The sequence below is a fragment of the Myotis nattereri genome (genome assembly GCF_964212035.1).
Source record: "Myotis nattereri genome assembly, chromosome: 12".
NCBI classification, from domain to species: Eukaryota; Metazoa; Chordata; class Mammalia; order Chiroptera; family Vespertilionidae; genus Myotis; species Myotis nattereri.
In genome coordinates this window covers 78,973,917-78,998,694 of record NC_138087.1, presented here as the reverse complement: position 1 = coordinate 78,998,694, position 24,778 = coordinate 78,973,917, and the positions used below count along the sequence as shown (strand labels likewise).

Genomic DNA, 24,778 nt, shown 5'->3' with positions numbered 1-24,778 from the left:
AGAAGGGTGGGGAATGACCGGCCTGCGGGCCGTATAAGGCCCTCGAAATCGTTTGGTCTGGCCTTGCCAAGGCATTAAGGGTGAGTTAATTCAATGTTTGACCAAATATATAGCCTTGCTTTTGGCCATTTTTCCAGGTGCAATTCCTGGGAGTGAGATTCTGATTGGCCCAGCTCTGGGTAGGTGTCCATCGTGTTCCAATCAGACACGACCAAGGGGGCGGGGTCACAGCACACACGTGGCTAGTGGGGCCCAGTTTTGGGAAGGAGATAGAGGGAAGCTTGTAGGCCAGGTGGACACCCTAAGCGCCCACTCAGTTCTGCGCCTGCTTTTTCTCTCCCTTCCCCTGGGGCTTCTTTTTACTGCGGGTTCTTCCTCCTCCATTCTCAGGAGCTCGCTGGGCACTGTGGGCTGGACAGCTCCCAAGCGTCACCTAAACGCTTCTTGGTTTCCCTGGCACGTGCCACAGGGCCACAGCTGGGGACAAATGCCAGGCTGCTGGATATAGTTGGACCCAGGTGGGCATTTCTGGATCCCCCATTTCTTGCCGGAGGAGAGAGGGGTCGATTCTTCCACATAAACAGATTCTCACGCAGAAGGCGGCCTTCGGGGGCACTTCAATCACAACACACAAAGGCATGACGGACTACACACGTGCGCACACACGCTCTCACACTCTTGCCTCTGTCTCTGCAGAAATAAAGAAACAAAAGACTAATGTACCTTGTTTTTTATTTGTCATCTTATAGCTCCCCACCACAGCCACCCCCTCCCTTCCCCTCACTGGCCACTTCTGTAGGCTACAGGGGACTAGGGAACAAAGCTGGGGCCTGGCACCCCCACGAGGCTGCCAGCCCCGCCCCGAGAACAAGTCACAGCTACAAATTATCACGACAATTAGCGCCTGTACTTGGGAGATGGGCGAAGTGAGGAGGCCCAGCCTCATTGTCAGCTGGTCTATTTGCCAGCGACCTTGCTCTGGAGGCGATGATATTCCTTCAGCCTGTAGACCAGATTGGAAACAAAGAGAAATGTAAATGAACAATAACAACACGCACTCCCCTCAATTAATGCAGGCAGAGCTGGGGCCTGGGGGCAGCTGTTTGTTAAGACGTGTGTGAAGTCCTTTTTCCTCCCTCCGTTCCCTCTGCCCTCCAATCAGGATAATGTAATTAATTTATTTTAAGCGGGGGACGGGACTGCTTGTCATTGTTAAAGACAAAACATTTAACTGGCAATGGGAGACAGGAAGAGGCCATTATGAAAACCCACTGTGTTTGGAGACATTTAAAAGGTTTGTAGTCATAAAACACAAAGAGAGGGCAAAGGAGGCAGGGAGGTGGAGGTAGCTGACTCTCGGAGGGAAGAGTGTCCGGGGTGGTGGGGCTGGATCTGAAGACTCTCCCATCTTGCCTGGCTCTGGGAGGAAATGGTGGTGTGTTCCTGGCGCATGTGTCCAACGCCAAGCCCCGTGAGAAGGAAGTTGGTGATTAAAACCCTTCTGGACTCAGCATCCCGGCTTCCTAGCTGTGTGACCATGGGCAAGTTACCTAACCTCTCTGGGCCCGTTCCCAGAGCTGCATTTTGTGTAAGAATTAAATGAGACAACCTAGGCGATGCCTGGACGTGGCTTAGTCTTTGGTAGCTGCTGGCAATCAATGCCCCCGCTTGCCCCTGTGCAGGCCAGCCCCAGGGTCACGCCCAGGCGGAGGGCCCGCTGCCCGGCTCTCCCCGCGTGCTTGATTTCCATGAGCTCCTACCCCGCTTTCCCTGCACCTGTGAGCAGGCACAGTTCACCACTCCACGTGGGATTCCCGCGTTCTGAAGGGGTCTGAGAGCACACCGCAGTCAGGGTCTGAACCCAGGTCTGAGGTTCAGATGTGTGCCACCCCCTTGGGTCACGGAGAGCCACGTGGCTAAGATGGCTCCCAGCTGGACCTGCAGCTCAGGTATGGCGACCTGAAGGCAGGAGCTGGCCAGGTAACCTGCTGGGGCTCCCAGGGGAGTCCCTGCAGGTGGAGAGGGTGTCAGTAAACATCAGATTCAAAGGGTAGGGCCCCAGAATTGGGAACCCACGTGCCCAGGACCCTTTTGGCTGTTATAGGTGTGCCTTCTGGCCCCGCTGAGAACGGGAGCAGGCCCCGAGGATGCCGTGGACCCAGGGACGGGAAGGCGGGGCTTGTCCAGGGCAGGCAGCAGCCAGAGTGGTCAGGCCTCAGAAAGTCTGCTCCCCACACCTGGGGCGCTGAGGACCCGTCAGGGCCCAGAGCTCCTCACCTCAGGGAGTTGATGTTGATAAAACCGGTGGCATCGATCGGCTCGTAATCGCCCTGCACGTTCATGCTGCAAGGAGAGAGCAAAGCCTGTCAGCACCCCGGCCTTGTCCCTGCACCCGGGGGACCCCTGGGGCTGCACAGATGGGAAGAGCAGGTCCTCCAACAGCCAGAGCACCACGTGGGTAAACCGAGGACATGTGCTTGAGCCGGCTCCGCCCTTGGGGCTGTGGGGGGTCCAAGAACAGCGATGGAGTCCAGGGGCTGAGGGCCGGGGAGCCCCGGGCGCACACGGGAACAGCCTGGGATCTGGATTTGCCCAGTCACCTTCCACCTGTGTGTCCAACCAGCCAGACCCCGTCTACTCCACCCTCACATGGGACCCCCACCCCACGCCAGGGTCATGGAAAGTGAGGGTCAACCGCAGCTGTACGCACGGGACAGATGTTTACCTTCGTTCCCCACCTTCGCTTCCACCCCCAGAGTCGGTAGTTGGGAGCTCCCCCTAGTTGCCCTCGGAAACCCTTCTGAGCCGCAGTCCTGCAGGTTTGCTACCTCCTTGTGCGTCCTAGCACCCCGCTCCCCACCACAGAGCTCAGGCCAGCACCCTGCCTGCGCCCCGGGCTGCGGCCTTTCACTTGGAAATGGGGCTCCACGTGAAACCATTCGGCTGGCACCTGGCACCTGGCGTATGGAACGGGCAGACTATTGCACCATTCGTTCATCCGCTCATTCATTCATTCATTCATTCATATATTCATGAGGCACCGACTGCCTGCCTGCCAGGAGCCGTGCCAGGCACCGAGGAACCGGAGCTAGATAAGCAGAGTGCCCATGGGCGGGCAGACGGAAGCCACCGATCACCTGTCAGCTCATCAGGACTGTGGTAAGCTCTTTGAGGACAAGTTCAGGGCGCTGTGGTCTCAGGTCTGACTCCACAGGGCCTCCCTCCATCCTCTGCGGGAAGGGGGACCCTCCCATTTCTCACGGGCCCCTTCTCAGGCCCTGCCCTGAATCAGCCCCTTGTCCTCCTGTCTGCCAAACTCCAGCCTCAGGACACAGCCGGTTCAAGGTTCTCCGTGACAAGGAGGCGGCCTGTCCCCTCAGGAGCCTTCTCCGGGAGAGGTGGGGCCGGGAGGGGAGGGGACAGGGAGTGCACGCCATGTTGAGCCCCCCGAGGCTGTGCCTCTGACTGGCTCTTTGTGGACTTTTTACAACAACAAAAATGGGATCTCTAGCCTGCCCCCCACCCCAAACTTGTTCCCCCTCTGCCCTTGCCCTGACCTTCATGGGGCTTGAAGCTGGCACACAGAACTCCCACGCCCCCACCCCCCTCCTCTCCGCCTCTGCCGGCCCTGCCAGGGCCCAGCTGGCTGAAGCGTCCAGCCACCAACCAGCACCTTCCCTGTGAAGGGACAGGATGTCAGACTTCAGAGGGGCTGCAGCGTGGCACCCCTCCCCGGGCAGAGGAAAAACTGGGCCAAACCAAAGCAGCAGCCTAGGGACACTGGCCTCGCTTCCGCTGTCCGAGGGTCCCTGTGCTCAGCCTGGGGGCGGGGGCTGGGGGAGAAGGCAGGAGCCCTTCCCCACCCCCAGCCTGTGCATCTGTCCTTCCACCCCGTCTCCTGTGGCAAAACACCCCCCCCCCCTTCCCCAAATGGGCCCTCTGGACCACCCCACAGCCTCGCCAGGTGAGGGCCCCGGCCGGGGCAGACTTGTCCTGCGAGGCCGAGGCTGCCGAAACGTTCCCAGGGACGTTTCTCAGGCACCGACAAACCTCTTTTTCAAACCGAGGTCTGGGGTTGGGGGGTGGAAAAGAGTTTACAATGATTTTTTTTTTTACCTCCCCTGACAGTCTACAGAAAACCTCTGTGCTTTTATTTCTGTTCATTCGAGTGGCTCTGACCTGCTCTATAATTACGTTACTTTCTACCTACTGTGCGCGGCATTTCCAGTTCTGCTACCTCTCGCGGCTTCCTCGCGGGGCCCTGTGACGCTGTCACTCACGGGCTTTCAAGTCAGCGATGTAGAAATCAGAAAGAAAAGGGAACTCGTCGGAGACACAGTGAGAATAAATGCTCCTGCTTTTCTCTTTTTTTCCCCTTTCCCTTTTTACTTGATTCATTTAATCTCCCTGAGTGAGACTCTAAGGCTTAATGAAGGGTTGGACAGATTATTAGAGGCTGTTGACTGGGAGGCGGAGGGAGGAAAGAGCCAGAGAGAGAAAGAGAGAAGATAATTTGACATTTACCCCGACTGATCTAAACTGATTCGGTTATATTTATGGCTTATAAAGTGTTTAGAAAGATTGAAGGGGGGAGAAACGCAACATGGCAAAGAGAGGGGAAGAGAAAAATTATATTGACTGCCAAACAAAACTCGTGCTGTAATTCTCACCTGGCCCCCGGGATGGGGGTGCGAGCCTCAGGCGGAGCGAAGCTGGGCCCAGAGTCAGGTGCAGCTGTCTGTCCCCCAGGGGTCTGTCCCCACCTCTCAGGTGACCCCCAAACAGATGCCTCACTCCTCGGTCAAGGACACTCTCATTCACGATGCAATCACAGGCGCGGCTAATGGGCATCTGCTGGCTACCTACGACCCAGCCCCCTGGCCTCGTCACCACCCCCCCTCCCGCCTGGCGTGTCGTGAGGAAGCCCCGAGGTTCTCTCCTCGTTCCTGTCCATCTCACTGACCCTACAGGCCCCTCTTGGGTCAGGGGACATCAAGATGTCTACCGCTGCCCACTGTCCCCAACCCACCTTCTCCTCGACGCGACCCGCATGTCCAGGTAGTCCTCTTGGCCTGTCTCGAAGCAAACCCACCCCCAAGAGCATGCTCTTTCCTCAAGAACATTCTCAACTCAGCATCTGCCACCAGAAGGTACCCGCTGCCCATACCCCAAACCCAGGCTGATGCGGGACCTGCCCGCCTCCCTCCACAGCCGAGCCCTTTGGATTCCACCTCCTGAATACTGGCCAGATCTGCCTGCTTCTCTCCTTTCCTAGAACCATCAGCCTGGCCCAGGCCACCCCCAGGGCCCAGGGAGCCCTGGGTGCCACCCTCGCCGCTCCCACCACACTCAGATCCACTCTCTAGAGCAGCCGGAGGGGCCCTCGAAACACACAGATCCGATCACGCCCTCCCTTTAAGATCCAGCTCTCGGACCCTCACGCTCCGGCCCCTTGTCCCTCGCGCTCTTGTGGTGCCCGGAATGTTCCGGATTCTCCCCAGGCTCAAAGCCTTGGCACGTGACGAACTCTTTTGGAGGTCAGCTCAAAGATGACTTCTCAGTGACCACGCCCCGGGTCTCCCTCCGCACAGCCGGGGCCACGGTTCCTAACTCTACATCCGGGCGATCGTTTGGTGCCTCTCTCCCCACCCCCCTGCCCTGCCCGCGCACAGGCACATCTCTGATGAGAAAGCCAGTCAGAAGGGGCACTGGCCATCAGGGCATGAGCCAGAGGGGGCAGGTGGGGGGCACCTACCTCACCAGCTCCTCGTTGTAGAGGGACAGCGGGGACTCCCGGCCGAGGATGTACACCTGGCCCTTGAAGACAGACACCTGGACTTTCCCCTCCACGCGCTCCTGGGACTTGGCGATGCAGTGGCGGACGAATTCACACTCAGGGCTGTGCCAGAAGCCTGAGGGGAAGGAACAGGAGGGCGTTGTGTTCCGGCGCCGCGTGTCCTTGGGAACGACCACACCCAGGGATGAGCCGAGGCCCCGACCTGTGACCTTGTGGGTCAGGAGGAGCAGCTGTCCCCCAGGATCAGGAGGGACACTAACCCGCTGGGGTGAAGGGACCCCGTCCTTTGCCCACAGGGAGCTGTTTTATGAGGACAGGAGACCGGGCAAGACTCAGGCTTGTGTCACCTGGGCCCAGCAGCCGGGTGGCAGTTTTGGGGGCAAGAAGACCCTGTATAGCCCTAACTGGTTTGGCTCAGTGGATAGAGTGTCCGCCTGCGGACTGAAAGGCCCCAGGTTCGATCCCGGTCAAGGGCATGTACCTTGGTTGTGGGCGCATCCCCAGTAGGGAGTGTGCAGGAGGCAGCTGATCGCTGTTTCTAACTCTGTATCTCTCTCCCTTCCTCTCTGTAAAAAATCAATAAAATATATTAAAAAACAGAAGAGCCTGTGTATGTGGCCTCCACTTCTGTGTCCCCATTTGTTGAGGGGGTGACTCAGTAGCCCCCTCCCGGGCTGGTGGGCTTCCTGGGGGTGGAGGCCCTGGGTTCAGGGGCTGCTGTGAACACTGGTGTCTTGACCAAGAGCCAGGAAGAGGCCCACCCCCAGGCTGGGCAGGCCCCTCAGAAATCAGCGACCTGACTTCTCCATGGTGTTATATTTTCATTCGCAAATGTGGGCCCAAGCTCTGACTCCTCATGAACAGCCCGTGAGAAACCTCCCCCAGATCACACAGCTGCCAGGGGCCTGGGCCGGAGCATCCCGCCAGGGCCGGAGAAACAGGAATACCCCCTCCCCTCCCTCCTCACTGCACCCACTGTCCCCAGAGCCCGGAGGCCAGGGGAGCTGTGCTCAGTCCCCAGGAAGGGCAGGCTCAGACCGGGAACAGCGGCTCCTTTCTAGTTGCTGCCGAGGGGCCAGCAGGCGGCCGGCCAGGGTTGGGGGAGGGACAGGACGCTGGAGGGGTAGGGTTTCTCTGAAATGGAGCTGGGAAGGTGAGCCCACCTGGGCAGCTGTGGGGCCAGATGGCTCGTGATCTCCTGCCCTGATAAAAGGCCGGGTCAGCCGGGGGTCTGCGCTATTGTTGGGGCTCCAGGCCTCCAGGGGCATGGGCTGGGGCTCTCGGTGGGAAAGGGGCGCGGGCCGCCTCTGGGATGGGGCCGGGGGCTTGCAGAGGTGGGGGAGGCCGGGCAGGAAGAGAAGAGGTCAGGTTCCTGCCCAGTGACCTGCCACTTGAGTTCACATCCCAGCTCCACCTCGACACGCAAGGTTATCTCTTGGTGCCTCAGTTCCTCGCTCGCACAAGGAGATGCTATTAGTGCGCACTCCCCGGGGGGCTGTGTGGGTGCAACGGGAGGATGCAGGGTTTTGAGACTGAACACGGCCTCCGCCAGCCCTCACTGTATGCAGGAGGCAGACACCCGGAATGGGAGCTTGTGAGTGCTCCTGACTCAGTCTCGACCAGCGGTTCTCAACCTGTGGGTCGCGACCCCTTTGGGGGTCGAACAACCCTTTCACAGGGATCGCCTAAGACCATCGGAAAAACACATATATAATTACATATTGTTTTTGTGATTAATCACTGTGCTTTCATTATGTTCAATTTGTAACAATGAAAATACATCCTGCATATCAGGAATTTACATGATGATTCATAACAGTAGCAAATTTACAGTTATGAAGTAGCAACGAAAATAATTTTATGGTTGGGGGTCACCACAACATGAGGAACTGTATTAAAGGGTCGCAGCATTAGGAAGGTTGAGAACCACTGCTCTAGACCCTTGCGGGTAGGGGACCCCAATGCCCCCCCCCCCCCCCGCCATCTTTCTGACTAGGTCGGGATGATTAGACCGTTAAGTTCCCGGGCTGAGAGATGGGCATGGAGACCCCTGTGGGAGCACCTGGCCTGGGCTTTATCACAGGGTCTCCGGTCTTCATCGCACAAGGGTCTTCAGCTCAGATTTCTTTTCCCAGCAGACCCAGCCGGGGGTCGAGGGGGGGGGGCAGTGAGCTTGGTGTGCTGCATGGGGGAGACCCTGCAGGTCCCAGACCTGGGCCAAGCACTGTACTAACGGGGATGACAACCCTCTGTGCGAGTTTACATTACACCCATTTTACTGCTGAAGAAACTGAGGTGAGGGGAGAGGAGGCGAGCCACGCCCCCAAATGAGATGGGTCCCGAAGCTGGGGTTCTGCCAGGATGACCTGCAGAGTGGGGGCAGGGTCTCCCGGGACCGAGGCTGCTCTTGGAGAAGGTCATGCAGGCAGACCAGGAGGTTTGGGGGTGGGGCAGGAGGAGAGGGAGACAGTGGTCCTGATAAACAGGGCCTCTAGCAGGGGGCTGAGGAAAACAGGCTTCCCTGGCCTCAGTTTCCCTGCCTGTGCTCCAAGACTGCAGGGGCCCCGGGGAAGCCAAGCGCCAGAGCGGAGTGGCGGGCTCTATCACAGGAGCTTAGTAGACCTGGTGCCCTTTATTTACAGGAGGGGAAACCGGCTCAGGGAGGAGAGGGGCCTACCCAAGATCATAACCCAACCAGAGGCGAGGCCTCTGTCTCCTGACGCTGCTCGGAAGCCAGGCCAGGCCTTTGCAGTTACTTCCTACACCGGGGAACAGCGTGCTGTGCCAGGCACTGTTCTAGATGCTTCGGAAACATTCACGCGTTTAGTCCTCACTACAGGCAGAATCATTATCCCCACTTTGCAGATGGAGACACCGAGGCACTGGGAAGCCAAGTGACTTGCTCAGGCTGGTCCCTGGCCTATAACATCTCTGTGAGAAATCACTCAGGCAGCCCCTCTGAGCTGTTGCGGGGACAGGCTGCTGCCGAGGCCAATCTTGACATCTTTGGGGGCATGGACATCAGGGGGGCACCTGGGCAATGTGAATATGAATAACACCTGCCCGGGACACGTCTCCAGGCCCTCACGCAGCCCCTGCTCCTCCACCCTGAGGTTTACGTCCTTTGAAACCTCCTAATCCTGTAACTCATTTTGGGATTTAGAGCGCTCGGTGGGTGACAGAGCAAGAAGAATACAGCCCAGGTGCTTGGTGGACATGAGCCCACAGCCCAGGGCCACGCCGTGCCTCAGACACCCAGGGCTCCCTGTGCCTGTGCGGAGCCCCAGGACCCCCCCTGCTAGCGGCCCAGCCTCTGACCTTCCCCTGGGATCTGCTGGAGGGGCCGAGAGCTACGCCTCTGAAGCCACCTGTCCTGGGCCCACGGCCGTCCCTCCGCAGCCTGACCCCTCGGACGAGTGTCCTCACCTGAGGCTGGGGCCTGGCCCCTCCTCGGCTGCGGAGACACCCCTGTACGGGAGCAGCCCGGCCAGGTGTGTGCCCCTCCATCGCAGCCTGCCATGTCCTAATGGCTCTCCCACTCTAACCCAAATCCGCCTCCCAGCACTGAAACCCTGGGAGCAAGGGCGTCCGCAGGAGACAATGGCATTTAAACACCTGTGTGTACCTGGGCAGGGGGCCCGGCTTCAAAGCTGCCGGAAACAATGGGAGGAGAAACGCCGCCAGCCAATAACCACAGAGTCTTCTTGGAATGCCAAGATGAGTGACAGTGGTTAGGAGGGTCCCCTCCCCCAAAATCAAAATCTCCGGGTGCAGTAGGGGTGAGGTGAGCACGGAGGCTTATCCAGGGAGTTATTAACTATTAACTAGAGGCCCCAGTGCACTGAGTGTGGGGGGGGGGGGCCCTCAGCCCAGCCTGCACCTTCTCACAGTCCGGGAGCCCTTGGGGGATGCCTGACTGACAGCTTACACCGGCTCCCCGCCATGAGGCTGGCTTGTGGCTGAGTGGTGCTCCCCATGTGGGAGTGCACTGACCACCAGGGGGCAGCTCCTGTGTTGAGTGTCTGCCCCCTGGTGGTCAGTGTGCATCATAGCGACCGGTTGTTCCGCCGCTTGGTTGATTTGCATGTTAGCCTTTTATTATATAGGATATTAACTTTCCCCAGGGTCCTGACATCCAGGCCCCTGTGCCTGTCAAGATTGGCCGCCGGCAGCAGCCTGTCCCCCAGTGGCTGTTTGGTGAGATTTTTCTAATCAGGGAGATATGAAGGGCAGAGAACAGGCTGCCAGCAAAAAGTTTTTGGAAAGGGCTGGGCAGTCCTCTGGGCTCTGTGGGCCATGCGGTCCCTGCTGAGACGACCTGTGAAAAGAGCATGGCCCCACCCAAACACTCCTCACAGTCACTGCACCCCTACAGAAACTTCCACGTGTCACAAAGGGGTATCATTTTAAAAAATGTTCCCCAACCACTTATATATATATATAAACACTAGCCTTAGCTCACGAGCTGAACAAAAACTGGTGATGGGCCAGGTTTGAGGACTGCGTTATACAGCGTGGGGTCAGAAGGCCTGGGTCCCAACCCCGTGACAACAGGTAAGGCACAGAAACTCAGTCTCCTCGCCTGGGAAGTGGGAACCCACCCGCACTGCGTGCTCACGTCACCCACGCACGGGCTGGGCATGTGGCGGTCCCGGTGATTCCTCGGTTAAGGTCTGGCTCACGCGCTGCCCGGGCCTGGGGCCGAGGTCTGGGTTGAGGCAGCCTTTCCGTTGCTTAATGTAGGAGCTCCAGGTTCTGCCTGGAGACAGCCTGGCCTAGGGTCACACCCAGTGAGGCCACTTCCTGTTGTGTACCTTTGTACACACTGCTTCCACTCTGAGCCTCAATTTCCTCATCTGTAAAAGGAGCTGGCTGTTCCTAGGAGAGGTGGGGGGACCCCCGGGACAGCGCTCAGGGGACCGGCACCTTTCCTTTGACACTCTGTGAGCTGGGCAGGGCCTGGCATCCCCTCCTCGCTCCATTGTCTCCTGTCCCCACTTGACCTCCTTTGACCTGCTAGTTTGGGGCTGTGGCCGTGGGCGGGGTGGGCCGGAGGGGAGGGGCAGCGGCGGGGACTACGCACCGGTGTACACCAGCTCCGCGAATTTCAAGCCCAGGCCTTGCTTGATTTTGCGCACTTCCCGGTCCATGGTGAAGGCCTCGATGTCTAAATGAGCGTGGTAAAGGACCGTCCCCGCTGGGGTCTCGTAGATACCTAGCCATTTTTCCAGGCAGGGGGAAAAGGAGAAAAAAAAGAGAGAAACACATGAAACCCAAACTGTCAGCAAATGACAAAAAAAAAAAAAATAATAATGACTCGTCTGACAGGAGACAAGCCGGTCGGACCCATTCACTCCCAGCTTGCTGCAAAATGCATCTGTCATTATGTTCATGCTGGGGCCACGACAGTCCACTCTGCGGCTTGCGGAGAAAATGTCTGGATGCCCCCCTTTGAAGAGGCCGCAGACGTTGGAAAATGACAGGGTTCGGAGCTGCCCCCCTCCTTCCCAATGCGTGCCCACCGGCCCGCGGCTGAAAACCTGTAATTAAACCAACGACGGAGGAGCCCAGGGCCCCAAATATCCCTTCCTCCCTTCCACCGGGGAGCCAGGGAAGGGATGCTGTGCGCACACGTGTCCCCGCGTGTGCATGCAGGCCAGGCCTCTCTCTGCCCGTGGCGCCGTGTCTCTGCAGAGCGACCCTGACCTTGAGCTACACTCCCAGCACAAGCTGTATCTGCAGGGCCGGGCAGGGGCCCAGAAGTCCCCTGCCACTTGCACCTTTCCCGAGAGGGCTCAGCATTGCTGTGTGGCCTAGGCCTGCACCGGCGGGGACATCGAGGCCTGCGAAGGGACCTGCCCAAGGTGGGGCTGGAAACAATTCAGGCCCTGAGCCCCTGGCTGGTGCTGTCCGCTGCGCTGGGTCAGCCGGCGATGCGGGCCCAAACCCACCGTCCTGCTCAGTGCCCTGCCCACCGCCTCGGGCTCGGTTCCTCCATTTGCTGAACAGCCTGCCTGGACCAGACGGGAGGAAGCAGACCTGCGGGACGTCCGATGGGCAGCACCCCGCTCCACGGGAGGACACGAGGCACGGAGAGGCGGGGTCGCCCACGCACATGGCCAGAGCCCTGTTGGCCCAGCGCCGCGGCCTCTCGAATGAGTTCACCTGAGCATGTGCAGCTGGCCCTGTTCAAACTGCCCCGTCCGACCCAATGGAGGAGGGGCCATAACTGCTCCACCCCACGAACGCTACCCAGGAAGTGCCTTTTCCTCTCCACGTCACAGCATGAAAGGGGCAAGTTTTCAGTTAGCCTGACAATGGACCACCATCGTCTTTCCAAACTCGCTGCCGCCTTAAAAACACGCACCAAAAACCTCGAAAGGATTTGCACACCCGTGTTCATAGCCGCGCTGCTCACAACAGCCAAAAGGTGGGAGCAGCGGAAATGCCGGTCAGCGCCGAGTGGATCGACATGGGCCCAGCCACACAAGGACATGTTCTTCCCCGACCTAACGGGCGCTCTGACCCCGGCTGCCGCGGGGATGTGCCCGAGGACACGATGCTGAGTGAGAGAACAGCCACGGAAGGACAAGTGCAGCGCCATTCCACGGACAGGAGGCCCCCGGACGTCAGATTCAGGAGACAGAGCGGAGACTGCTGGCTGCCAGGGGCGGGGGGCGGGGGAGTTAGGGTTTAGTGGGGGACAATTTCAGTTCAGAAAGAGGAGAAAGTCCTGGAGATGGATGGCGGCGGCTGCACTACCGTGTGAATGTCCCGAATGTCACTGAACTGGACACTTAAAAATGATTAAACTGGTAAACTTAATGGTATGTATATTTTACCTTAATTTTAAACCATCCTTTAAAAACTGCAAAAGCTATAAAGGAGACTGTTTTCAACTCTCAAATCCAAAGGAGGCTGAGTCAAGGGACCAGCCAGGAATTCCGCCCCCTGAGGACTCAAGTCTGGGGGTCACAGGAAAGTCCCAACTCGGAAGCAAGGCCTTTTAGGATCACCCCGTGTTCTCCCAACTTTTAGCTGCAAAGCCAGGATTCCAACAGTCTCCAGCAGGGGCCGGGCACATAGACCGAGGAAAGCCCCCTGCAGAGCCAAACGTGTGCTGAGCGTTTGGGAACGTCCACCTCCAAAATGGCAACAGCAGCCACAATGCTAAAGCGGTCAGTGTTCAAGCCCCAGGAACTTTATCCCCAAGAATAAAGCCGTTTCTCAAGAGTCGCCTAAAGCAAGATCATGTCCAGGCCTACGGTCTCCTCAGCCGGGCAGACCCGGAACTCAGGATTCATTGGTTTGGGAACAGACTTCTGATGATTAGTTTCACCACATTTTGAAAAAAACAGCCCACACACTGGCAGTCCCACCCCCCCACCCCCCCACCCCCCCACCCCCCCGCCCTGCCCCGCCATCGTGGGCAGGCCGATACAGCCGGGCTCACTTTCTGTCCTGGGGAACCTGTCCCCCGCCCCCCCATCTTCCTGGCCTTGGCGGGGCCAGTGTGGGGCATGGTGGAAGCTGTATTTGCAGGGCCGGGGCCCACAAGTCCCACGCCACTTGCCTGAAGGTACGTGCCCAGACTCTCTCTTCCTACTCTCACCCCACCCCGTGGGGCATGCGTACTGATGGCTTTGTCTCTAGGCAACTCCCCAGCATCGCCTCCCAATAGTGCAGAGAGGGCACAAGGCCGGTGGCGTGCTGTCCCCGAGTGCCTGGTGGGCAGAGCTACCCCCTCCTGAGCCCTCAGAACCGGCCTCCCGGCTGTCGACCCTCCCAGGCAGCCACGGGACACACCAGCACAATTAATATTCCTGCTCCTTTTCTACGAAGGTGTTAAAGTTAATTGTGGCTGATCAAAAGCTTGTTTTCTGGTTGCTGCTGCTGGGGTGTGTGTGTGTGTGTGTGTGTATGTGTATGTGTGTAAGAGAGAGAGAGAGAGAGAGAGAGAGAGAGAGAGAGAGAGAGAATCTTAAGATCTCTCCTCTCCACAGGGGTAAGGGTAGATGATTTCTGTGTATTTCTTCTGGAGAAAAAAAATGACGAAAAAAACCGGTGACAGAAACCTGATGCTAAAAGACTATGGATTTGGGGCTTTTGACAGTCAGCATACAAACCACTGAGCGAAAGGAGGAGGAACTGACAGCTGAGGCTCCGCGTCGCGCGGAAGAGACAACAGACATCTTCGGAGTGACACGCACCGCGGTTCCAAGCGTCTATTTTCATCTCCCCGTGTTTGCAGGAAAAAGACAGAGGTGTCAGCAGCTCTCCGCGGAGCGGCTTCAATCACACCATAATTACTGCGGGGGGGGGGTGGGCGGGGGGCGGGGGCGCGGGAGACTGGACCGAAGAGGAAGAGGTGGGGACCCAAACAGCTGCTGCCACTTCCATTCTCATCGGTCCCCGAGGCTGCCAGGTTAGCCCAGGCTGAGCAATCTGGCAGAACTGAGCAGGATCCGAACTCAGCCGGAGGCCGGGGGTGGGGGCGAGGGCACCTGGACCAGAGGCTCTGGTCCTTGGGGAAAGCGATAGCCAGAGGGAGGGATCTGGAAACACCCGGGGAAGGGAGGTTGGCTGGAGCCCAAGGACTCCCCTGGTAGGTACCAGGGCCAAGGAGAGAGGCCGTTGCTATGGTGACGGGGAGGCAAGTGATGGTGGGACTCTAACCATCTTCTATGCTCCTGGGAGTCAGGGTGGGCCTCCAGGGCTGGCTACTCCAGGCCTCTGCAAGGGCAAATGCCTTTGCTCTGCAGATCCCTCTCCTTTCTCCACCTGGAAGGTTCCATCTGTGTGAAGCTTCTGGTGGGTGGGCAGGTGGGTAAGTGGGCAGTCAGCCCTTGTTCCTTCTTAGCCAGAATGTAGAGGAATAAGGAGGAAGTTAGACGAGGGGAGGGATGGGTTGGTTGGAGGGAGAAGGTTAAAGAGTGAAAGAGAAAGAATAGAGGGCAGAGAAAGCTGGCAAGGAGGAGGAGGAGGAGGAGGAGGAGGACGAGGAGGAGAAGGAGGGGGAGGAGGAAGGGGAAGGAGGGTTGAGATCTGGGGGGCCAGGCTGGGAGAGGAGCAAGGTGAGCGAAGGACATGAGCTGGCTCCTTCCCTGCTCTCCTCCTGCCTGCCTTGCCCCCCTGCTCCTCCCCACTGATTTCATTTACTTCACTTAATTAGCCCCCCTCCAGAGTTAAAAAGATAATGTGATAATGACGATGTGAACAGCCACAATACAGCGAAAGCTACTCCAACTGCGGCTTCCCCAGCCCCCTGCCCCCTGCCCCCTGTCCCCACGGCCCCCGATGCCACTGAGCCGGCCACCTCAGACCCAGCGCACCGGCACTGCCCAACTCCCTGACACCCCAACTCCTGGGGGAAAAACACACAGAAAACCAACCAAATAAAAACAAGAAAACGAAACACAACACAAATAAACAAGCCCTTAACGAATTGCAATTATGAGCTTTGTAAAATCGATACAAGTGACATTTCCCCTTGTCACAGAGACACGGACAATAGTCCTCCTGCTCTGCCCTCAATAGAGTTGGCAATTAGCAGCCTCTCCCATTACCGTAGACTTAACAGACACCCCGTCGCGGGAGAATCCATAGTGTCCCAGTTTATTGCCCCGCTCTTTTCTTCTCGCTACAAATCACTGGGTGTGGAGAAATAACAAGATACTGCCTAAAATTAGGAAACAGTTTTCTTCTCTCACCCCCCAAACCAAGTAAGAACACAGGTGACTTAGAACTTCCAAAGGGAGATGACAACATCACCTCGTCTTGCCCCACCTTGGACGGCTGGAGTTCAGAGAGCGAGAGCAACTTGCCTGAGGCCACACAGCAAGTTGTGTGACGGCATCCTGTGCTTCGAGGCCCCCTCGGGTACACACACACTACTTGGGCCGGGTGCAGGCTCAAGGGCAGGCATCTGTCCCGCTGGTGGGTGGCATTCTTACCAAAGAAGTCAGAGCTGCCTGCTAGTCTCCTGGCTCTGACCTGCAATGGTGATGGCGCCCAGTTCTGGGGAAAAGATGGAGTCTACCATCCAGGCTCAGCACCTACGGTGGGCCAAGAGCTCTCCAGATTTGACCTAACACAACCCATTTCACAGAAGAAGTTGAGGTTCAGGGAGGCTGTTGCTTTCACAGAGGTGATGGAGCCAGGATGGGGACTCAAGCCGGGCACCAAAGCCTAGACCCTCTATTCCAGTGATGGCGAACCTTTTGAGCTCGGTGTGCCAGCATTTTGAAAAACCCTAACTTAACTCTGGTGCCGTGTCACATATAGAAATTTTTTGATATTTGCAACCATAGTAAAACAAAGACTTATATTTTTGATATTTATTTTATATATTTAAATGCCATTTAACAAAGAAAAATCAACCCAAAAAATGAGTTCATAGGTCATAGGTTCGCCATCATTGCTCTATACCAACCTCTGCCAGGTCCCCAGGGGTTCAGCCCCCATCAGATCCAACCCACCACCCAACTGGCCACCTAGGGCACCTCCTACTTTTCCTACTCCTCCCGATCCACCTTCTCTAGCCCATAATCTACTGGTTGATGCCTATTCTCCTGCCACCTCCTCCTCCAGGATGTCTTCCCAGAATAGTCCAGACCAGGCCTTTATCACTACCTCCTTCAGTTCTAATTTGCTTGGCTCTCCCTGCCTAGCAGGAGGCCACCTCAGAGTGACCTCAGGCCAGTGCTTGGCTTTCCAATAAGGAAATTCATTTTCACCATAAATATCAATCTTGATAGACTGGTCATGACTGCCTGATGCATGGAGACACATCCACAATCAACTAGTGATGCCTGCCAAGGGCACAGAAGGGGCATGACAATAGGGTCCTTAGTGGACCCCTCTAACCTCCCAGAGGACATAGGTTGCCCTGTCCTTTCAGCATCCTCCTGGGGCCACAGTCATTGGTGGAGCACCTCCCCTGCTCCAGGTCCTGCTGCAATACCCGGGCTAGAACCTGGATGGGCCACACTCCAGACTAAAGCTCTTAGCCTGTCTGGATCTGGGGCATCCGTCCAGGGCCTGCCGCCCCCGTGCCTGTAACTTTGAGCCTCGCTTTCTCCTCTATACATTGAGGGTGCTGGTCTCAGGCTCCCCAAGGTCCCTCCCAGGTCTGCCTCGGAGGGCTTACATTGTGAGGGCTCCCAAGGGCAGACTGAGACAAAAGGGCTTTTAATCAAGATGTGAATAGAGGTAAGAGACAAAGGTAAGAGAGGGTAAAAGGCAGCCGCTAATCAGCACCATTGTTCTCCGCAAGGCCTTTCCAAGGGAGTTTCAATTAGGTTGTTTCCATCACAGCCCAGCCCCACAGAGGAGAGGCCGAGGCCACTTGCCACGCCCCACACTTCTGGAGGCAAACCCTAACAGCTCAGAGCCCCAAGGATGGACTCCCCGCACACGCCCCTATCGCACGGCACCTGGGGAAACAGGCCCAGGAATGACAAGTCCAAGGTCACTGGGCAGGGCAGGGCCCCGCTGGGGTGAGAACCCCAGCATCCTGCCTCCTGCACCAGCCCCCTTTTCCAACAGCTGAAATCTGCCATCGGCTCTCTTTGGATTTTAGGATCTTCGTTAAATGTCTTGAAGGGCGAAGGCCATGATGACACCTTGGCCTGGATTTATCTGGTTGTGTTATCTTTTTAGATGGACCCTAAGCAAAGCGATATGAACACCTGCCAACACAGGGAACCCCAACCCCACGGCCGTATTTAAAAGTTCAGGTACCCAGGTCCAGGGCTCTCACTCTTGAAAGCTGGACCCCTCCCGCTTGGAACTCCCAGACCCACAGGGAGCCAAGACCCCCTGGTATGGATGGGGAAACTGGGTCCTCGAGGGGAGGGTGTGGTGGCGATGACGGGGTGAGTGACGGACAAAGGGGGTCACAGGCTCTGATACGAAGAGAAGAAAGAGGCTCCTCCCTCCTGGCCTGGCCAGAGGCGGTAGGGGCTGGGCAGTCTAGCCGAGGTGGCAGCCCTGGCCTAGAAAAGCCCCCACCCACCACCTCCGGGCTGCTCACAGCACCTGTGCAGCCCACGGCGCCCTCTCTGGCAGGACCCCCCTACCTGCCAGCCGGCCTCCGTCCAGCCTTAATGACACCAAATCAGCCCTGCACCGTCTGCCTCAGAACCGGGCCCAGAAGAGCCTGCCCTCCTCGACCCCCAGGCTCCTCCCTGCCCTGGGACAGCTCTTCCCACAAAACCCTCCGAAGCCAGTGGCAAGGCTCCACCCCCATCTCAGGAGGGAATCTGAGTCTGGTGGGGGTGAAGGGACTGGCCCAGTCACCGAAGTAGCAGGGGAGTCGCAATGCCTGAACGGGACGGGGACCTCAGGGGCCTCCGGGTCCGAGGCCGGCCCCGAGGGGGGCGGCAGACTCACCTCGGGACTTCATCCCGATGAAGCGGTTCTCCACGATGTCGATGCGGCCCACGCCATGCTTGCCCCTGTGGGGAGAGCGGGTCACTCGGGGCCAGGCGCTGCCACCGGCCCGGCCTCGACGCCACCACCCGCGGCCGCAGTTGGGGCACATCTGGGCGATGCCCGCCCCAGGGCCACAGGCAGGACGCCAGGCATTCCCTCAGATGTCCTCAGACTTAGAAGACTGTACACGTGGGGAAACTGAAGCCCAGGCACAGAAGAGGTCGCTTGTCACCGGGTGAGTTTAAGGCAGCGGTTCTCAACCTGTGGGTCGCGACCCCTCTGGCGGCCGAACAACCCTTTCACAGGGGTCGCCTAAGACCATCCTGCAGATCAGATATTTACATGACGATTCATAACAGTAGCAACATGACAGGTATGAAGTAGCAATGAAAGTAATTGTATGGTTGGGTCACAACATGAGGAACTGTATTTAAGGGCCAGAAGGTTGAGAACCACTGGTTTAAAGCGTAACTGCCGTGACCTCTCTATTTGGACCTTGCGTGGCACCAGCCCCAACCTCTACTCATCGTTCCTGGTCCCAGACCCAGCCGAGAGCTGGAGGCTCCAGAGGGGCTGCTCCGAGGTGCAGGAGGCCCCCTGGGGTGTTACCTTCCAAGACAGGGCCGCAGGGACTCCAACCAGAGACAGGGGGGCGCTGGCCAGGCTGCCTGTGGGGCGCAGGCCTGGCTCCGGGGCCCCTGGGCAGGACCACCAGCCACAATGGCCGGCCCGTGCTGGCCACGGACAGCGTTTCCTGGGGCGGGGCGGACACTCACGCGATTTCGTTCAGGTACACGAAGAGCTCCAAGGACGAGCGGTGGGTGGTGCCGTCCTTGACGTTGGTCACCTTCACAGGGACCCCTGAGGCGGGAGGGGAAGGCAGTGGGCCTGGGGCTGGAGCTCCGGGGGAGCCGGGCCTGCCACCCCGCCCTCTCCCTCCGCCCGCAACGCCTTAAATGGATGTGACAGATATGGACTCCAAATGACTCCGTGAAAAGCCCTGTGCAGGTTGAGGCCTGCTGGGGGGAGCGGAGGGGCGAGAAAGCCCCCCGGAATGAAAGGGAAAATGCAATAAAAACGCTCTCCCCCACCCTTCCCATTCTCCTTGCCCCTTTTGCATTTAGGGGCTGTGAAATTGGAACCAGGCCCTGAACTAATTGAATTTCACGCTCCACCATTGTCTTATGCCAGGAGCACCTTCTGTCCCACCAGTTACCGGGGGGCCGCCCGGCCGAGGTGCACGCACACACACACACACACACACACACACACACCCTTCGTGTCTGTCAGGCAGACCCCCGGCCCCCGGCCCTACACCCCAGTCCCGCACGCAGCCATCTGATTGATGGGGGTGAGACGGTGCCCGCTCCAGCAGGCACCCTGAATTCTGAGAAGTGGGGTCTGGGGTGGCAGGAGGGCAGGAGGGAGGCGGCCACTCGGGAGGGGCCGAGGGGGGTGGAGGGGGGGGGCAAGTGGGTGGGTTCGGGGTTGACTTTGAATAGCAAGGGGCACTTTCTCGAGCGGTGTGAAATGAGCAATAAATGTATTAGGGAGCTAACAAGAGAACTGTAACAGTGACAAAGAAAGGCTGTTCAAAGTTGGCGGCTAATCCCCCACCCATCTGCCCAGCTCATTACCATGGAGCCGGCGACCGGGTGCCAATCAGGGCTCAATAGCGGCTTTCGAGTCTTTATTAGCCGGGCGCCGCTCAGAGGGGCTTCGCTCAAGGCGCTGTCAGCCGCCCCATTCTTCACCCCCATTTCCAGGGGTTTTATAACTTGGTTGTAAATTGCTATTAAATGTAAGTCTGCCCAATAATGAACCTTAAGCCCCTCTTGCCACCCCCCGCCTCTCCCCGGTCCCTTTCTCTGCCTCCTCCGCCCCATTGTCCCCTCCCTCGCCCAGCCGTGGACGGGGCCTGCCCCAGAAAGGGGCTGACATTGTTGGTGCTGCTGCCGGAGAAAGCCTCTTAGCCTTTAAAATAGTTAATAATTAGATTAAAACTTCAAATAAATTAACTAGCGGGTGAATGGGGACTGGCCGGGGAGGGTTCCTCCCGTCTATTTTGTTCCAGACAGTCCCCGAATCATGAAAATGGATCACGTTTCCTGTCCGGCTCTCTCGCCCCCATGGCTCTCCTGAGCTCCTGGGGGGTCGTGGCAGGGGAGGGGGGGGGGACTACCTGGGTCTGCCCCACCATCTTCTCAGAGATGATACCCCCACCGGCTGGGCCCGACAGAGTGGGCACAAGAGGGACTTAGCGCTCCAGTTGCCTTTAGGGGCCTCAGACTGAGAATCCTTAGGTGCCCAAGTGCATGAAACTCAAGGGTGTGAACAAATGGGGAGGAAGAACATGCCCGCTGTCTCGACAAGGCTGCTAGGAAAGGCCAGGAGAGGCAATAATTAAAGTTCCAAGAGCCTCCATGCCTCACACCCCCTCTCGGTTCCTCAAACTCCTGCCCAGTATACCACCTCCTCCAGGAAGCCTCCCTGATTTCCCCAGCCTCCTGGAAAGGCCCTCTCCTCCCACCCGAGCCTTTAGCCCAGTGGTCGGCAAACTCATTAGTCAACAGAGCCAAATATCAACAGGACAACGATTGAAATTTCTTTTGAGAGACAAATGTTTTAAACTTAAACTATAGAGGTAGGTACATTGTTATTAACTTAATTAGGGTACTCCTGAGCTGGCCTTTGCTAAAAACGGCCTCAATCTGGGGGGTCGACCTCAGCGAACATACCCCCACTTCTTCTAACGCCACTTCTTCAAAATAGACTCGCCCAGGCCGAAAACTGACTTCTGCGCATGGGCCACGAAGTTTCAATCGCACTGTACGTGCGCGCCCGCACCTGCTATTTTGTGGAAGAACCACACTCAAGGGGCCAAAGAGCCGCGTGTGGCTCGCGAGCCGCAGTTTGCCGACCACTGCTTTAGCCCGAGCCTGGTCCTGCTTCTCCCATGACCAGGTATGCCCTGCCCTGCCTTCCCCTCCGTCCACCAGAGCTAAGGGTGTCCCTGGTGCCAGGGCTGGGCACTCAGGCCAGGCCAGCAAACACTTCTTGGTGAGAGCAGTGAGGATGGAGATCAGGACTCAAGCAAGAGTGGGGTCTGGACCCTGGGTTGGGGCGTGGACGAAGCGTCAAGCAGCTGACTGGGGGCTAGCTGAGGCTGTAGCTGTGGGGTCAGTGCGGCCCTCGGGCCAGCTCTCTAAGCCGAGTGACTTCCCCAAAGTGGCTGCTCGGGCTGGAACGCTCTCACAGTGAACCTGGCGCCTGTGAGCTGGTGGACAGCAGGCGAGGTGCCTTCCTCCCAAGCCTGGAGGCTCCATGGGTCTGAAGGGGGAGGTGGGGAGCCATCGAAGCCCCTGCCTGAACTCTGACCTCCAGAAATGCAGGAGGGGTGCCGAGGGCTCGTGCGCAGCCTTCGAGGATGCAATAAGGAGCCAGGGCCCTGAGCCCACCCTCTCAAGCTCTGAACGGTGGCCATCTACCTCTCTTTTTAAAATATATTTTATTGATTTCAGAGAGGAAGGGAGCGGGGAGAGAGAAGCATCAATGATGACAGAGAATCATCGACTGCCTGCCTCCTGCACACCCTACCCTGGGGATGGAGCCTGTAACCCAGGCATGTGCCCTGACCAGGAATCGAACCGTGACCTCCTGGTTCATAGGTTGATGCTCAACCCCTGATACCACCTACCTTTCTTGAACTCAATCTCAAGGATGTCAGGGGTGTTGGGCCCTTTGGCTGGGTCCTGGGTCTTTGTGTACAGGCCTGGAGGGGCTTGATTCTGACAAAGGACAGAAAGAGGTTAGTGACCGGGGTGCCCAGAGCCAAGTCACGCCATGCCGGACCCCGACTCCCTGCACCCCACCTCCTGCAGAGATCACCACCCCTCTCCAGAAACGGGGGGCCGCTGGCACAGTCCAGCAGACCTCCCCGCCCCCAGCCCAAGCCAGCCCCGCTTGCCAGGGGCCTGGGAAACAAAGGGCTCAAGAAATCAGACAATTTTTCCCCTCAACTTGATCTCATCTCTTCCTTCGACGCCCCCACAGCTGGAGGTAGAATACAGCAGAAGAGGAACAAGTCAGGCAGGAAAAGGGCGACTTTGGAGGCGCGAGGCGCATTGGCGGGCTTCCCGGGAGCGGGCGCGCACGCTCTCGCAGGCTCCCAGGATTGGGGTTTATTCTGCACTGACCGCAAAGCTAATGACTACGCGTGACCCCAGCAGGTGCTCCAGCGAGCCGAGCCGGCCCCGGGTCCCCGAGGTTAATACTCACAGGGAGAAAACAGAAAAGCAAAGCAAAAACCCATTTGAAAACACATCAACCCTTATGTATATTTTTCCCTGGGCGCATCAGAAAATGGGCCTCGCGTCTCCACGCAGCCACGGAGGGCGGCCGGCTGCCTGGAATTCTCAAAATTCCCTCCTGTCTCTGAGGCCTCGGCTCCCCGCACCTGCCCCCCCGCCCCCCTCCAGGCTCTGGCTTGGAGGCTGTGCCAGTGGGACGGGGCCGCTCGGGCCTGACTGCTCATGGCCTGCTGTGGGCACCCCAGGCCCAGCCGTTGTCCACCTGCTGACATCCTGGGAAGTGCAGTCCCCTAATCTTTGCCTTTAAAACCCTGCAAACACTCACACTCCCCTGTCCATGCAGATCCTTTCGAGTCCTTCCAGCACCCTGGGCAGGCACTGTTACCCCACCTACAGATGAAGAGAGAGGCCGAGGGGGAGGGGCCGTGGCTGCAGCCAGGGCAGGGCACCCACCACGTCCTCAACAAACATGTGCGGGGTTTCAGGGCGGTGGAGTCAAGGCCTCAGGCTTGGGGCCTTGGGTAAGCGGCTTCCCCCCGTTGGGCCTCCGCAGCCTCATATGTAGATGGAAGAAATGACCTGCCTGTGATTGTCTGACCACTTCAGGGAGACAGTCTTTCCTGGCTGTGAAAATCACCCAGGAAAATGCCAGCAAGGCCTGGCGCCAGCTATCCCCCGCTCTGCAGGTGGGAAGGGCAGCGGAGTGGAGCCTGGTGATGCACCCTCCAGGATGGGTGGGCCATCAGAGCGCCTTGAGGGCACTCGGCCTGTTGGCTCTCTGGAAGGGTGAATGGCCACCCCAGTTCCCACACCCCTGAGGGAACCCCCTCAGTCCTGGGCACGATGGGGACTGCCGGAGCCCCTGGCACCTCCAAGCGTCATGTGACTTGGGGCCAGCCGCATTCCTTACCGTGTCCATATGCGGGGCAGGAACAAGGACCCCAAATCAACTACAGCTACAACTGTCATTTGAACTGGGTCCTTAAGGGCCCCCAGCCTGATGTCTCCAAGGACAAAGAAGTGATTGTTCAAGTCAGACTGCCTGACCCCACTGGTGCGGGCGCCAGTCCCGGGAAGTCTGGACTCCCTGTCCAGTGCTCCTTGCACCGCCCCGCGCTGTTTCCCAGCCGTTTTAGTGACCTGAGGGCTGAGATACAGCACGAGGAGGGTGGCCAAAGACAGCCAGCGTGGTTAGGCATGGGGGCAGGCAGCTGGGGGGTTCGGAGAAATGCTCCCCAGCCCCACTGCGCCCCACTGCCCACCATCCCTGGGCAAGTGAACCCGAACTTGGGTCTCTGGGTGACCAACACGACTCAGCAGCCTCTCCTCACTCGCCCAGGGCTCCTCTCTGGCCCCCCAGTCCAGGCTGAGCTCAAACTGGGGTGCCAGCCCTGAGCGCCCAGAACCCTCCACCCAAGCCCGCCTCCCTCCCACCTCCACCCCGCTGTGCCCGACCCTCTGCTTGTCCCTCTCTCCTGCCACAGGATGGGAAGGTTTGCACCGGGAGGAGAGGATGCAAGACCCGAGGACAGCGCCCCAGCACTCCACCGGGGAAGCAGGAGGCAGCCGGTGGCGGCTTCCGACACCCTGACAGCGCCAATTAAAGAAAAGAACTAAATAGAAGTAAAGTGACATTTGCTTTGCATTCCAAGGTGGCTCACGCTCTCCCTCCTCAAAGCCCAGTTCAAATGACAAATAGTTGGTAGCCGAGTATCAATACCATCTATTTATCCATCCCAGCGGGAGGGCTCACTTCCAATGTCATCTGGGGGGAGGCTGTTGGGGGGGGAGGGAAGACATTGAAGAAAAAAAAGAGAGAGAGAGGGGTGGGGGGCCGGGGGGAGCAGGCGAAAGAAAGCATGAAACAGGCCGAGGAGGAGAGATTGGGAGCAAATGGCCCGTGAACTGAACCATGATGTAGAGGCATGATCGATGCTGTGGATGGTTTATTCATCCGTCAGATATGGCGGCCGGCGCTGAATGCCCCCTTTCACTGTGGGCCCTATGAAGTTAAAGCAAGTAAATTTCTATCTTTCTTCGCATTAGCTGCCTCATTGCTCTTCAATCAGCCCTCACGGAGGCAGAAAATGGCTCCACCATCTGCCTCCACACCCTCCCTTCGACAGGTCTCCGGCTTTTTTGGGCGAGGGGGAGGGGGCCCAGGCCCCCGAAGCTGTCTCCCCAGCTCCTCCCCAGGGGGCCGGGCAGCTCAGGGAGCAACATGTCTCCCAGGCCC

At 58.2% G+C, this 24,778-nt stretch overlaps 1 protein-coding gene across 1 annotated transcript in view; it reads right to left on the bottom strand.

The window, feature by feature from the left end:
* Positions 1–716: 716 nt before the first annotated feature.
* The window catches only part of ASS1 (argininosuccinate synthase 1), a 43,174-nt gene continuing 19,112 nt past the window's right edge, over positions 717–24,778 (bottom strand). Inside the window, exons 10-16 of the mRNA XM_081103122.1 lie at positions 21,930–22,020; positions 19,009–19,093; positions 18,191–18,255; positions 10,881–11,012; positions 5,756–5,912; positions 2,278–2,343; positions 717–1,003 (exon numbers count right to left, since the gene is read on the bottom strand). Of these exons, the coding sequence (XP_080959248.1) occupies positions 958–1,003; positions 2,278–2,343; positions 5,756–5,912; positions 10,881–11,012; positions 18,191–18,255; positions 19,009–19,093; positions 21,930–22,020 (642 nt within the window). The 3' untranslated portion in view covers positions 717–957. The remainder of the gene's footprint in view (positions 1,004–2,277; positions 2,344–5,755; positions 5,913–10,880; positions 11,013–18,190; positions 18,256–19,008; positions 19,094–21,929; positions 22,021–24,778) is intronic.